Here is a 17,221-nt window from a genome sequence, read left to right on the forward strand (position 1 = left end):
CAAAGTACAGCCTTCAACACAGAGTCTTGGCTGACACCAAACAGCAATCTATAAAGGGCCCCAAAAATTACTAGTGTAAAACCATTCAAATAGGAAAACCAACGGTCTAATCTATATAAAAAACGAGAAAAGAGAAACGAGAAACATTTATGAACCACATCAACAAACAACAACCACTGAACATCAGGTTCCTGACTTAGGACAGGTGCAAACAAATGCAGCGGGTTTAAACGTTTTAATAGGCGTCAACCTTCACCCTACCTGAAACAATAGTGTAAAATCACAACATTGAAAGACGCACTATAAAATATCAATTGAAATGGCTTAACTCAATCAAAAGACATATAAACAAAAACAAGTGAACATACACTGAACGAATAAATTTGATCTATGACACAATGTAAATACAAAATTAATAAAACAAGGGGGTTGGACGTAAAACAATATCAGAAAGACAACCATAACATTGGACAAAATGCCTCCAAATAAAATAACGTACACAGGTAAATAAAAATAATTTTGCTGTAAGGTATTCATGGAGTACAGAAATAATTTTGTTGTTCCTAGTACAAGAACAAAAATGAAAATTTATCGTCATACTAAACACTTATCAAAGGTGGTATATCTTAAAAATAGCGAGACTAGATATAACACTTAATAAGTAAACATTAAATAATAAACATACATAGTTTACATGTATTAGTTTGTGATCAGGTCAGTTTAAATGAGAGACTTATGTTAAGTCAATGGTATTTGATATGCAGTTGTATTGGCATTAGCAAGTCTCTATTCCATGGAGATAATAAGCCCCCCCCCCCCCCCCACCACCATCATGGTTCATTCACTGAATGATTTGCATAGTTTACATGTTTAGATATTGTCATTTTAGTTTCAACATTTGCATTATACCATCAAAATTATAAAACTTGAGACTCATCTCTGTGTCAAGTTTTTTGGTTTACAATGAAAAGTATAAGTATCCTATTGATTTTCAGATCACAGACTGAAAATACATCAAAAATCATTGCAATTTGTTGTTTCTGGATGGTTTGAGGTATACTTGTTAGATTTTAAGAATACAAGTGGTTGAAACTAGAAAAAGGTCAGTTGGTCAAATTTCAAGGTCATAGTTGCTAAGAATAGGTGTACACTATGAAATTCTTTAAATTTTAGTATAGTATCTAGACGAAATATCTTCAGTATGTCTTAATATTTGTGGCCCCACTGACTTAGGTCATGCAGGGCCATATAGATTTACCCTTATCCGTTTGTCCGTCATACAGTAAAGAACAGTTAAACAGACTTTTTTCTAAACGCCTTCACATATTGAGCTCTTCTTTGACTCGCCTGTGACTTTTGTCGTCGAAAGTGAGACGTAGGGATAGCTTTTCCAGCGATAGAGACAAGGATGACGGCCTTAACAATTGTTAAGTTTTCTGCTTTAATAAGTTAGTTTGATGGAAACTACTTGTGATGGATCATTAATATTTAATACAAAGTTGCATTAATATCAGTACTTATCAGTTTGATGACTATTTTGAGGCCCTGCCCCCTTGGTCAAGGTTCAGCAACTTCAAATTAATTAGCAATTTTCAATGTTAAGCTTTCTGCTTAAGTTAGTTTGATAGGAATTACTTGTGATGGATCATTGATATTTAATATAAAGTTGTATTACTATCAGTACATATCAGTTTGACAACTATTTTGTGGCCCTGCCCCCTAGGTCAAGGTTCAGCAACTTCGAATTAATTAGCAATTTTCAATGTTAAGTTTTCTGCTCAAGTTAGTTTGATAGGATCTACTTGTGATAGATCAATGATATTTTTTATGAAGTTGTATTACTATCAGTACATATCAGTTTGACAACTATTTTGTGGCCCTGCCCCCTAGGTCAAGGTTCAGCGACTTGGAATCCATTAGCAATTTTCAATGTTAAGTTTTTCTGCTTAAGTTAGTTTGATAGGATCTACTTGTGATAGGTCAATGATATTTAATATAAAGTCAGTGGCGAATCCAGAACTTTTTATAAGGGGGCCCCGCTCAAGTCATGCTTCAGTGATTCCCTATTGTAATATCTTAGATTATTCCAGGAAAACAACATACAAACCTTCGAGACGTTCATTTATTACGTTATGTGGCTACGGCCATATGACTTGTATATTTGTTAGCCATTATTAAATTACTATCTGAACTATCAAGTCTTGCTCCGATCTTTCACCTATATAATCAACCAAATTTTTCCCACAAAAGGGGGGCCAGGGCCACCCAGGATCCGCCTATGAAAGTTGCATTACTAACAGTACATATCAGTTCGACGACTATTTTGAGGCCCTGCCCCCTAGGTCAAGGTTCAGCGACTTTGTATTAATTAGTAATTTACAATGTTAAGTTTTCTGCTTATTTATAAGTTAGCTTGTGATAGATCATTGATATTTAATACAAAGTTGCATTACAACTTAGCAATTTCAATGTTAAGTTTTCTGCTGAAGTTAGATTGATAGGAACTTCTTACAATAGACAACAATATTTTTTATAAAGTTGCATTACTGTCTGTATATCAGTTTGTCGATCATTTCTAGGCCCTGCCCACAAGATCATTGTCCAGTGACTGAAATAATAAGCATTGTTGCTGTCCATCACTTGTCTTTTTCTGAATTTTATGCCGACAGGCGAGACATATGTCTGTGTCAACAGTTTATTAGTATGTGAGTCTACTATGATGAGTTACAGATCAAGTTTATGTTTGGTTACACTCCGGTGATTTTTGCCGAAAATACAAGCTTTGGACTTTGAAAATTTCCACTTCTAAAAAGAGCTTCAAGCTTTTTTGGTCAGCGGGGCCATCCATGTCGTTCTGAAACATCTAGTTGATAATATTTAAACTAGGTATGTGGTTCAAGACCTGGCTTGTACCGGTAAGACTTTTTTCAATTGTTTTCAAGTCATATGATATAAAACAAGTGAAGTGGACTTTCTTTTAAAAGAAAATTCTTCATCTGATGAAAATTTTCAGAAATGTACTGCTATTGAATTATTGTCTTCCTGTCCTCTAACTAACAGATAGCTTTTCAGTATGAGTGACCTTAACCACAAGAACTATTGCATGTTTATCACCTCACTTATTTTTATGTGCTTTATGATTATGTGTTGAATGTTTATTAAGGTCAAGATTGGTAACCTTTGGCAATAAAATCGTAAAGCTTTTTAGCACAGCATGCAAAAACTTCACTGAATGAAATATTTTTTGTCGATTATACATTCTGGATTCGTAATAAAGTAAATAAATTGTGCATAAAGGACTTAGTTCAGTACTTACACATGCATTGGTTCAATAATTTCAACATAATAATTACATGGAACTCAGTTCATATCACTTTTAAGTGAATTTTTTTTTTTAAGTACATTGGCACTCTGTCAAATGAATTTTAAGTACAATTTTTGGTTTCTAGATACCTGACTTTATATTCCTGGAACATATAGTCCCTGTTAAGAATTTAATTTTTATGATTACTCGAGTACAACATTATGAATTGTATTTATACCAATTGTTTGAAATATATTCAAGTCTATATTGAAAAGTCAATTAACAGCTTTAAGCATTGTAAAATTAATAGATTGATATTTCATAGTTATAAAAATAAGGAGATGTGGTATGATTGCCAATGAGACAACTATCCACAAGAGTTCAAAAGAAGAGGAATATAAGCAATTATATGCAACCGTACAGCCTTCAACAATGAGAAAAAACCCATACCGTATAGTTGTCTTTAAAAGGCCCAGACATGAAAAATATGAAACAATTCAATTGATAAAACTAACAACTTAATTTATAACAAAACAATTTACGAAAAACAAATATGACAGACATGAACCAACGACAACCACTGAACTACAGGCTCCTGACTTGGGACAGACAAATAAAGAATGCGTCGGGGTTAAACATGTTTGAGAGCACTCAACCCTCCCCTAATCTGGGACAGTGGTGTAACAGCACAATACATTTGTATTAAAAATCTCTGTTAAATTTGTTCCATACTTGTTTATGCCTCAGTAAGAACATTTAGTCTAAGTTACCTCAACGGTATAACCAGACTGGAAGAAAACTTGATGCAAATCAATGGTTTTTCTGAAGTGTAAAATAAACATCTTTTTCACAACCATCAACAGGTGTTGTAATTGTAAAACAATGGGAGTTTGTAGAAAAACTGAATGGAAAAAATATAAAAGCAGTGGTGGATCCAGGGGTTGCCCCCGTTTATCCTGGGTTGGAACACCCCTTTTAAAAATGGCTGAATCCGCCTCTGAATAGGAAGTTCAAATATCTACTAGAACACCTGTGAATTTAACCATTTTATTCATTCAATAGAGAAATTCTACTGAAAAATTAATAAATTCTTCCTCTAGAAGATTTGAATGTGAACTCGCCTATTGCATTCATTTAACCAAGAAGTTCACCTCACAAATTTATTAATTCTATCATCAATAGTTATCAATACACAGCCAAACTATACTTGCAATGTCAGCAAATGTGTATATGTTTTACATAGAACACTGTATGGACAACTTTATATTAACATTTAAAATTAAAAACAATTTATTAAATAAATACACTATAGACGCTACCATATTCTCTTCTTCATAATATATAGAACTGTCACAAAGAAAAACACTAATGCTAAGAAAATAAGTAGTTTGTCTGTAAACTGTCTTCTAGAATATTTTGTTATAAGTCTCTGTGAATTCTTTATATGACCTCCCATAGATTTCATTTCTTCTTGTGTACTGGTGATAGTTGTTGAAGACTTCACTGAAACAAAAGAAAAATGTAAAGGTTTTAGCATTTGAAATGATTTAATTATATGATGACACCATCATGTGTATGGTTTATGTACACAGATAAATTAAGGATAGCATGTTTAAATCACTATAATTCTGGAAGTAAATCTAATATATATCCTTTTGTATATTAAGATTCAGTTCCACATGCTCAAGTTGCAGTAGAATTTCAAAAGAACCAAGAGATTGTCCATTAATGTACTTTTAACCTTAACTTTCAAGAAGTGTAGCTCACAGTTCAACTTCCTAATTACCTTTTTTCTTACAACAGACATACTGAATTTCGTGATACCTCACACATATTAAAATTTTCCAAGTTATATAATAAAATTAATTATAAATCAAAACATTGAACAATATTAAGATGTTAATGTTCAATCAACATCAAATGGCATCTGTGTCCAGCATACAACTGCAGAATTGAAGGTCAGTACTGCATATTAAAGTTGTGTCATTCATGAAAGGATAAGAAGTGGTTGTAACAAACCAATGAAATATTTGAAAATAACCAATATACAAAAGTAGCAGTGGTTTTATTGCTGTTCTTAACCTTGAAGAAGCTGGAAAGTCTTCCAGAGGCGGATTTAGGGGGGGGGGGGGAGGGGGCCCGGGCCCCCCTTTTTGGGAAAAATTTGGTTGATTATATAGGGAATCACTGAAGCATGACTAGAGCGGGCCCCCTCTTAGGCAGTCAGTAGGCCCCCACTTATGAAAATTTCTAGATCCGCCACTGTCTTCTGTGATGTAAGGAAGAGCTACACCTTACAACAAATTAAGGCAGTCCCTTGAGTCAACTTGAAATCCACAATATGTATGTTAATATCTTTGTATGGCACTTTCTTTAATACTTTTTTTCAGAAATAACTTACACAGTGTAGATTTTGTACTTTCACTTTGTTTCACTTGGTCAGCAATCTTTCGATTCAGGGTCATTAAATTTTCTGTTATATCTGAAGCCACTTTAGCCAGTCCTTCTTTACTGTTACCACCTCTGTAAATCATAAAATTACTGGTTCATCTGTTATAGTATCAGACTACAGGTATATATTTTTCACGGAGTCAAAATCTAATAAATTAATCATAGTTTTCAGAGAAAAGGTTCAATGTAAAGAATAAACTTTAGATTTATGCTTAAGTTAGGCAGAATTTTACCTCTTCCGGAGTCCTGTGCCTCCATTTAAAAGCTGGTCTTTTTCTGATCGATCGATTGCAAGCTGAGCTGACAGGTTCGACTGCCTAAGTGTTGATACAGTACTGAAAAATTGTATTATATTCATGTAATGTGTACATTTATATACAACAAAAAAAAGGTGAAAACCTCATAATTTAAATATTTGTAACTAATCTGTGTTTATTTATATTTTGTGTTAATAAGCATTGTGTATAAGTTTCATAACATTTGGTTAAGGCAAACTAAAGTTAGAGAACTGAAACCAATTTCGGGATGTACGGACGTACAAGGGTAAACCTTAATGCCGCTTCCACTACAGCAGGGGTATAAAAACCTCCCTATTACAAACAAACTCAGTAAGTTTTAACATCATATCTAATAGGCAGTATATGGATTGTTAGGATAGAGTGTTTGTCAGCCTTTATATAGATTTATAGTACAAACCCTTAATCATGGCTTCATGTGTTAGCCAGTTTTCTAATATCTGAACCGTTCAATTTATATTTTATCAAAAACTACTTTATAGGTGAAAATTCCTTATGAAAGTGACAGATTTGCTAGAGTTTCACCTGAGCATTTCTGATTTTAACTACTGTCTTTTTTTAAACAGCTCTGAATTAAATAACAAGAGAGTACATACTGAAATGTCTTGCCTGCTTTACTGATCATGAATGATTTTATGTTGAAAGTCTTTAAGATGAAGGATTTACTAAAAGTATCACATACACTTGACAGGTGGGTACAAAAATGACAATTTGGATGAAACTTTGTAAACACATAGATATAAGAAGATGTGGTATGAGTGCCAATGAGACAACTCTCCATCCAAGTCAAAATTTATAAAAGTAAACCATTATAGGTCACAGTATGGACTTCAACACGGAGCCTTGGCTCACACCAAACAGTAAGCTATAAAGGGCCCCAAAAAATTACTAGTGTAAAACCATTCAAACGGGAAAACCAACGGTCTAATCTATATAAAAAACGAGAAACGAGAAACACTTATGAACCACATCAACAAACGACAACTACTGAACATCAGATTCCTGAATGGTTAGTATTATAACACACTGTGACATACTTAGTAAGTTGTTGTTTGTGGTTGCCAACATCATGTAATAAGGTAATTCTATCCTCTTCTCTGTCCTGTTCATTAGCAAGTCTTTCTAGATCCTAAAAAAGATCAAACATAGTAGTTTCAGTTCAATTTTCAAATTAAATTATGAAATCATCTTGTCTATTATAAACTCAGTTTGGTCCCATATAATAACAAACTTTAACAGTATTACAAATTTTAGTGTGTAAAGGGTTCTTTTTCTGTATCCAAATCAGGGGCGGGTCCAGGTGAGGGCGTAATGGGCGTACACCCCCCCTTTTAAAAAAAAAACAAAAAAACTATCGTAATCTAATATTGTATTGAATATGGCAATTTATCATATTCATTAATTAAACACACACTCTGAAATGGTTCTAATGAATCCACTCTAGTCTTACATGAGAGTCCGTCAGTATTTCTATGTTCATTTTAGGTTTTGTGTTAAGGTACATTTATACTAGTAACATGTATATTTGGTATAGCATTTTTACTTCCCATCTGGTTAGCCTTTGGTAGTATCATATTGTTTCAATATCCATTAGTGAGTAACTAAGTGACATTGACCTACATTATGCCATGAAGTTCAAGCACCATATTTATTTATGTACCATATACCACCTATCGGAACTAGACAGTGACATGATTGCTTTAATTTAGTACTGTAGTACAATGACGTCAATTTTTCATATTCAATCATGTATTCCATATTAAAGCCTACAATATTTAGAACGAAAGAACTCTATACTTCAGTGTTTGTTTGTCTTGTATCATGTGTGTCGTTCAACGAAACCAGAACTTAATCTAAAATAGAGAGATATTTATCAGTCTGGCTACTTCATAATTTGATGTTAAATTGTTGAAATCCAGGAGCTTCTGAGCTTCCCAATAGACCCTCTACCAGGGCAACCGTAATTTCGCCTCCCGTTCATAAAATTCTAGCCTAGGACTATTGAAATGTTAAGTAATGCCTTATACCCTAGAATTTGGAATTTCTCATTATTGGTCTACTGCTGTTAAGATCCATCCAATCATTTTAATATACTATAGACAATTAATGGAGAGAATTCGGCAAAATGTCAAACCCTGACACTTTAACTATAAAATATACATGCTCCAAGTCAGGAACTGTTACATGAGTGCATTTCACAATTATTTAATGTTTTTATGCTCAAAAAAAGGTCATTATACACCCCCTCTTTCAAATATCCTAGAAATGCCCCTGCAAATAGAAGGTCTTTTTGATATGGCACCACAAACAAGAGGCTCTCAAGAGCCTGAATCGCTCACCTGTATTTCAGAGGAGAAGATATTTAAATGTTAGCAAACTTGGTGAACAAATCGTGTAAAATTGTCTTTAAAGGGCAATAACTCCTTAAGGGATCAATTGACAATTTTGGTCATATTAACTTTTTTGTAGATCTTACTTTGCTGAACATTATTGCTGCTTACAGTTTATATATATCTTTAATAATATTTAAAATAATAACAAAAAACTGCAAAATTTTGTTAAAACTACCAATTCGGTGGCAGCAACCCAACAATGGGTTGTTCGATTCGTCTGATAATTTCAGGGCTGATAGATCTTGACCAATTAAATAATTTTACACGTGTCAGATTTGCTCTAAAAGCTTTAGTTTTTGAGATACAAGCCAAAAACTGCATTTGACCCCTATGTTCTATTTTTAGCCATGGCGGCCATGTTTGTCGATGGATCAAAACTTCTGATACAATTTATAAACTAGATACCCTAAGGAACATTTAGTTAAAGTTTGAAGGTATTTGGCCCAGTAGTTCAGAGGAGAAGATTTTTTAAATAGTTTACGATGACAGACGATGGATGACGACGGACGCCAAGTGATGGCATAAGCTCACACGGGGCCCAAAGGGGCCCCGGTGAGCTAAAAAGTTGAGTCCCAAAGCATGATTCAGATAAAAAAAAATATCCCAAAATGACAATCGTTTGTCACAGCCTGACCAACCCAATCCCAATGACTCTTAAACTTCATGTATTTATAAATTTACAACGGTTTTACTCTTTAAAAAAAAATTTTGTGACTGGATGACTCTTACATCCAAACATCAGTTCGAGGTAGTGCAAACAATAATTTCAAGTCAGATATAACTGAATATAAAAAATTTAGATTTAAGGACTGTACTTTGATAATAATAGAGAGATGAAATTAGCATATTAAGGTTATGGTTGTCTTTCTGATATTGTTAAACATCTAACTCTCTTGTTTTATTAATTTTGTATTTACATTGTGTCATAGATCAAATTTATTCATTCATTGTATGTTCACTTGTTTTTGTTAATATGTCTTTTGAGTTAAGCCATTTCAATTGATATTTTATAGTGTGTCTTTCTATGTTGTGATGTTACACTATTGTTTCAGGTAGGGTGAAGGTTGGCGCCTATTAAAACGTCCTAAGTTAGGAACCTGATGTTTAGTGGTTGTCGTTTGTTGATGTGGTTCATAAGTGTTTCTCCTTTCTCATTTTTTATATAGATTAGACCGTTGGTTTTCCTATTTAAATGGTTTTATACGTCATTTTTGGGGCCCTTTATAGCTTGCTGTTCTGTGTGAGCCAAGGCTCCGTGTTGAAGGCCGTACTTTGACCTATAATGGTTTACTTTTACAAATTGTGACTTGGATGAAGAGTTGTCTCATTGGCACTCATACCACATCTTCTTATATCTATATATTAGCATAAAATGCACCTCACACATTTATCATTAAAGTGAAATCATTAATCTACATCTAGGTTAATTCTTGTTAAATACTTCGTTAAGTTCTTTTCTTTATCTAAAATATATCATGTTTCTTGTTTAAGTTCTTTGTTTTATCTTATTAAGATAGTCATGTTTAATATAATGTAAAGTTATTCTTTATATCTGCATAATATAAAGCATTTGATCGCTATACTCTCAGAATATTAGTCACATTTTTAGATACTTCTAGTCATTAACTTCATAAGTTTATAAGAAATATTGTCGGGTTGTTTTAAAATCACTATGATTGAATTCTCTAAAATTGTCAGTTTGACAGTTTCATCCATTTTCAATCTCCTTTGACCAGGCTTAAATTTGTTATTCTAATATCCCTTTCTTTTATTCTAAATACAAGTTTGAGGATAAAATTTGATCAATAAGTTTAACTTGTGACTGTCAGAAAAGAAACAATATATTTCAAAACAATAAAATGCAAAAATGATCTGTAGACATAGATCATTTACACAAGTCAATTAGAAAAACAAATGTACAAGTACATGTATAACAGAATGCATATCTATTTTTATTCATAATGCCATTTATAAGTTACCTCGATCTTCTTGCGTAGTTTACGGAGTTTACCCCTTATTTCAGTATTAATATCTTCTAATGCTTCCCTGGAATCTGCTTGTGTTCGTATATCCTGAAATAGTAAAAAAATTCCAGAACCACTTCAAAGACATGTACATGCTCAAGAATCTACAACATACATTTATCAATAAATAGACAACTAAAACATGCAAAGTCTATGTTTAGTAGTATGGAAAAAGTTGGATTTATAAATAGCAAACAAAATGAGTTCTCTGGAGAAACTCACCTCAGATCAATCAGGCAGATTTTTGTATATGAACAAAGATCAGTAATAAGACAACTTTGTATATTCGTTTTTTGTAGGTATAAATTAGTATGTTTTTATTTGCCGTGTTATAGCCTTTTTGTGCTGAGGCTGAGTAAAGCAACCACCAATCAATTATGTTTTTAATTAAACTTTTCTTTTTTTGTTGAGGCTGAGTAAAGCAACCACCAATCAATTATGTTTTTAATTAAACTTTTCTTTTTTTGTTGAGGCTGAGTAAAGCAACCACCCATCAATTATGTTATTAATTAAACTTTTCTTTTTTTGTTTACATTGAAAACCATGTCACATATAAAATTCCTAACACTAGGACCAACTTCGGATACGTTTCCGTAATTCAGTTACTTTTTCACAGGAAATTAGACTGGGAATTTTGCCTGCAATTTAACCCCTTAGCTAGAAATGGGTTACGTATGAACTAGGCGTGTTCAGCTCTTAAAAGCAAAAGAATGTAAACATTGAAAGTGAAACAAGGATAAACCATTTGGTTGACTTAATCTATCCACAAAAAACGCATTCTCATACAGGTAAAACTGATGATTAACATATTTCTATAACCTTTAATATGAAATTAAACAGACCAAAAAAAATTCAATTGCACAAGTTCGCTATCTATTTATATCTATATTTATGTTTATATTGGGTTATATGACTGTGAGCAGTCTTCGGAGGTCACCTCGATGGTTATTAAGATGACGTCTAGACTAAAATACACACGAAATACTTGCACATATTATCGAGTACATGCATGGTCATTATTTTGGACTTTTTATAATTTGGATACACATTTTAGTATGTTATAAATCAAATATGAGAACGTGCGTCAAATTGGTGAACATGAATTTGACAGCTAATGCCCTTTAAATATCATAATTTGTAAAATGTATAAATAAATGGTGGCCTTAATAATACTAAAGATTCAAAATCAGTTTACTGTATTATTAATCTTCAATCAAAGCCTTAAAGGCTGTAAAAGCAATTGCTGCCATGTTAATGTTTTGGGGACTTTTTCATCCACATATATATAAGAATTAAACCTGACAGGAGTGTTGTCTAGTGAGAAGTTAGAAGGTTTTAACTTTATATCAATAAAAGACTTTAGCAGAAAGTCATTTTTGATATGTTTTATATTTCACAAGGAGACAACACATTTACCAGGCTAAAGTTGGGGTCACATTTACATGTGCTGAAACCAGGGACTTTCTATACTAATAGTACAGAAAGTCCCTGCTGAAACATATAACTCAAAAAGAAATTATCCCCTGGTAGTGTTTGTAACTGGGCAATTTCCTTTATTGATTTAATTTTATCAATTATCATAATTAATTTAAATTTAACCATTCAATTAAAACATTTCAACTTTCCAGACGCAAATGTTGAAAAACGTGAAAGAAATAAAATATCTTACAAGACATAAACATGTAAAAAATAAATATATATTTCAGCTTACTAAAAATATTTTCATAATGTTACTTTGTTTTCATTTCTTAAAACTAAGTCCCAAACATTATTGCTCAGTTGATATGTGTCATTCTCATGCAATCCCGAAAAGGGGGGTCATCACAGACAAACATGACATTAAATCGTCATTATACGAACAAGAACAAACAGCTCTTCGTTGCTTTGATATTTATCAATTTTCAGGAAACATTGCGAAAAATGATCTTCAATATTTCGAAAACATGTGAAATAAAATTGCAAACACGGTGGACCATCGAGTGTCAACACACGTAGTAGACTCGTCCACTGGAAAGACGAGGATAATGGTTTCATCATTTGTCATGCATACCCAGTTTTGATTATGATATCCAAAAGGACATACTTTTTTTCAATCTATGAAACTAGAAAATTCCAAATTGTAAATATCTCTTCAGCTGGAGCTTGTTTTATTGGTCTCTTCTGCACATCTCTAGAATGTCTTCTGGTGAAGAGTCCAAAAAAATGAATCTGGACCTCTTCTGGAGATATTCTACGGAAGATCAATAAAACAAAAGTTCAAATCTTCTGGTCCTAACTATTATTTCTATTGCAAAATTTCGATGGTCAAAAGCTTCGGACCACCACTTTTCAAAAAATATCATTGTATATGTATCAATATGCAAGTATACAATGTATACCAGATATTTCTCAGACTGTTTTTTTTCTTTTTTTTTTAATAAATCCGTTGGTTGTGTAATGATTGATACTTCAGTCTGGGAGAACAAGATTTATTTCAGTACTAGTTGTAATTAGCTTTGAACAAACTTCCAGTAATTGCAAATACTCTTATTTCGGTGCTTTGTGTCTTTTGTCTTAATGTAAGTTTTTTTTGTGTGTCTCGTGCCGATCTTTTGAGTTAATCTAATTGCAATTGATTTGTGCAGGTTGTTCTTATATTTTACCTTTACACCGATGTCCCAGCTTAGGAAGGGTTGAGCGCTCACAAACATGTTCTTGTACTGTTACACCACTGTCCCAGGTTAGGGGGTGGGTTGGGCCGGATCCCTTTAACATGTTTAACCCCGCCACATTCTGTATGTATGTGCCTGTCCCATGTCAGGAGCCTGTAATTTAGTGGTTGTCGTTTGTTGCTGTGTTACATATTTGTTTTTCGTTCATTTTTTTGTACATTAATTAGACCATTAGTTTTCTCATTTGAATTGTTTTACATTTGTGATTTCGGGGCCTTTTATAGCTGACTATGCGGTATGGGCTTTGCTTATTGTTGAAGGCCGTACGGTGACCTATAGCTGTTAATTGCTGTGTCATTTGGTCTCTTGTGGAGGGTTGTCTCATTGGCAATCTTCGTTTTTATATCAACCCTGCCATATTCTTTGTGTGCCTGTCCCAAGTCAGGAGCCTATAGTTTAGTGGTTGTCGTTGGTTCATGCCTCGACTCATATTTGATATTTTGTAAATTATATTTTGTTATGTATAATTAGGCCGTTAGTTTTTTCGTTTGAATTGTTTCTCACACTTTTCACGTCGGGCCTCTTATAGACGACTTTTAATACAGTATCCGGTTTTGTCATTGTTGAAGGCCTCAATTACGATTGCCTATAATTGCTTACTTCCACTTCATATTTTAACTCCGGTGGATAGTTGCCTCATTAGCAATCATACATCTCTTCGTTTTTATATTATATACCTGACTTTTAAACTCGTGCTTTCCTGAACCGAGTCCTCAACATGCATGACATATTTGTCACTGGGCGTTAAAAATTAGCAAAAACAATCCATCAATTTAAACTTGTGTTAAATAAGAAGAAAAACCATTTGATATTTATTCATTTATTGGGGTGGGGGACAGGAGGATTTCATATGGTTGCCTGGTAAGAGCTGAAAAATAGGCATAATTAGCGACAGATTAAAAAAGTTAATAATGCCCTCTTCCCTTCCACATCCTTCATCTATAAATTTAAACTGACCACCACGGAATAGCCCAACTTAGTGTTGAAAGTAGCGTTAAACACCAATCAATCAAAATCCCTTCCCTAGAATATCAAATAGTCGTCCCTTAACTGTTATTGTCCAGCTTATCGTCCTACAGGGATGTCCTACTAAGACTGTCATACCATAAAAACGTTTATAACACAGCTCACATTCTAATATATCTGCATTCATAAGTTTATTAATGTCATTTAGACTAAACGACGCCATGTTTGTTATGTGACTCTACCGTCTAAACTACCTATCAAAAAAGAAGAGGTGGGAGAGAGCCAAAAGATCTTCCCTATTCAAAAAAAACAGAAATGGACATCTTCTGGCTCACTACCGAAAAAAAAAAAACATGCCCCTGGACTTGGCATCTATCACGTTTTGATTTTGACAGGTCCATTTCATTAGCAAATTGGTCGATAAATCTTACTGAGTTATGACAAAAAAGGAAAACAAACTTATTGTTATGTGTTTTTAACAAGGGTTTCGTTCCGCTAAATTATTTGCGCAAACAAATCAACAAAATAGGTCAGTTAAGTTTGTCTATTTTTAGATTGCAGGTAATCATTTGACACCACGTATAACCAGTGTAGTGATTTTGATTTTACGATAAATTTATGAATGAATGATAATTTTATGAATGAACAAGAGCACCTGGCCTCTTTCTTAGAGAAACACCAATTAAACATATAAAACCGTATTTAATGAGAGATAATTCAGTAAAATTTTCAATACTAAATCAACAACTGAAATGATTCGATATTTTGTTGAAACATCGTACGAAAGGAGAACGGAATCGCAGGTATAAAAATGCACTTTTTTTCACTCGGACTTCTATGTTTTTTGATAGTCAAACGGTTGTCCCCCTAAATACAAAAATACATCTACAAGAACATATGCTGAAACCTCTTAAATCCACTAACGTTTTTCAAAAGTTTCAAGCCATGTATTGCATTAGAAAACATACATAGGTGTTTAAGAATGACAGACCAGGAGCCTGTTTAACAAAATACTATGGCTTGATCTGGGCGGAGTCTCTGATTTGCGTCACAAAGATGGCCATACGCGATGACATAAAAGCAATTGCTTTAAAAACCAGTATTTAAACAGTTATTTATATCATGTTTATACAGACTTAGTAATACCTGCCTCTTATTATCATCTGAATAAAAATTAAGCTTCTATAAGTACCCCTTTCTCTTTTTATACCCAACTTGAAATAGAATTCTTAACTTCACAGAAACTTCATATGCTGTTTCTGTTGGTACATTGTAACTAGACCAGTATTTCCTGTAAACTTATGGAGCATATCATCACCAAACACATCATCAACCACCTTGAAAAGAACAATATACTGTATGACCTCCAGCATGGCTTCCGTCAGTCACGATCATGTGAAACCCAACTCATTTCATTCATCCAAGAGCTTGCAGCAAATAACAACAACAACACACAAACAGACTTAATTATAATGGACTTTGCCAAAGCATTTGACAAAGTCCCTCATAAAAGACTTCTCTATAAACTGAACTATTACGGTATTCAAAATGAAACACTAAACTGGGTCTCTGCCTTCTTAAACATGTTAAATGACAGAACACATACAGTTGTCCTGGATGGAGAGTCATCTGACCTGGCTCCAGTCACCTCAGGTGTCCCTCAAGGCACAGTTCTGGGCCCAGTATTATTCTTGGTTTACATCAATGACCTACCAGAATACTTACAATCCTGTAAGCTCAGACTGTTTGCCGATGACAGTGAGTATCATCTACAAAACCATCAAATCTCAAAGTAACTGTGATGAACTCCAGTTAGATTTAGATGCAGCTGCTAGGTGGGAACAAGACTGGTTGATGGCTTTCCATCCAGACAAATGCACAGTCCTTACAGTATCACAAAAGAAAAAACAGTTTAAACATGACTATATCCTTCACAATCGCAAACTTGAAGTAGTCTCTTCAGCTAAATATCTGGGCATTACACTACAAGCAAACTTAAATGGTCAAAACATACAGACAACATCATAGCTAATGGAAACAAATCTTTGGGCTTCTTAAAAAGAAATTTAAAAACATCATGTCAGAACATCAAAACCCAGGCATATCTGGCATTAGTTCGTCCTAAGCTTGAATATTCATGTTCAGTATGGGACCCTCACACAGCTGAACAAACCTCTAAAATTGAGATGGTCCAAAGACGAGCTGCCAGATATGTCTGTAACAGGTACCATAACATCAGTAGTCCTACAGACATGATAAACTCACTAAACTGGCCCATGCTACAAGAAAGAAGACTACGCACAAGATTGATAATGTTCTACAAAATAGTACATCAAATCGTAGCAATCCCATCTGCTATTCTCATACCATCAGACAGTAGAACCCGCAAAAATCATAGTTTCACTTTCAGACACATTCATGACATTTCTACTAAAAAAGATACATATAAATTTTCATTTTTTCCGTACACCATTACTCAGTGGAATTTACTACCAGTCCACACAGTCGCTGTAACCACAGTCGACACTTTCAGAGAACAGCTTACACCAACTGTTCTCCACAAATTCATTTAACTCATTATTAGCCTATGTACATAGTTTTAATCACAATTTAAAATTCTTACGCACTCCAAATTCATTTTCAATTATTTTTGTGTTTTTGTAAATATATATTTAGGCTATGCAGCGCAAAACAGTATATAATCTTCAGATAATGAAGGACTACTGAAAACCGAAAGAAGAAGAGTATAGATAAATGTGTTATGTCAATTTTTTGTTCCTGTAAAGTAATGTGACCAGCAAAAATCTTTACCTGAATACAAGCTTTGATCTCTAAATCTAACTTCACTATTTCTTGAAGACAAATTCTAACTTGTATGTCTTCAGCAGCCATGAAGCAATACAACACAAATCCAGCTGTGCTCAAAACGAAAATAACTTTGACATGTGTCCGGAAGTAAACATTAGAAATGACGATTGCCAATTGTCGCAAAAGATAAAAAGTAAATGATATGAAACAAAATAATAATTTGCTAGCATTGAGAGTGATTTAACATAAACAGGCAAGGAAATAAATG

At 33.5% G+C, this 17,221-nt stretch overlaps 1 protein-coding gene across 1 annotated transcript; it reads right to left on the reverse strand.

Annotated features, from left to right (window-relative positions):
- Positions 1–4,576: 4,576 nt before the first annotated feature.
- LOC127734306 (vesicle transport protein SEC20-like) lies at positions 4,577–17,112 on the reverse strand. The gene is made up of 6 exons (XM_052244130.1): positions 16,957–17,112; positions 10,424–10,516; positions 7,089–7,180; positions 5,989–6,090; positions 5,706–5,827; positions 4,577–4,807 (listed from the first exon to the last, which is right to left on the reverse strand). Exons 1-6 carry the CDS (start codon positions 17,035–17,037, stop codon positions 4,620–4,622), a joined length of 678 nt encoding a protein of 225 aa, XP_052100090.1. The 5' UTR covers positions 17,038–17,112; the 3' UTR covers positions 4,577–4,619.
- Positions 17,113–17,221: the final 109 nt, after the last annotated feature.

The sequence above is a fragment of the Mytilus californianus genome, unplaced genomic scaffold (assembly GCF_021869535.1).
Source record: "Mytilus californianus isolate M0D057914Y unplaced genomic scaffold, xbMytCali1.0.p SCAF_3, whole genome shotgun sequence".
NCBI classification, from domain to species: Eukaryota; Metazoa; Mollusca; class Bivalvia; order Mytilida; family Mytilidae; genus Mytilus; species Mytilus californianus.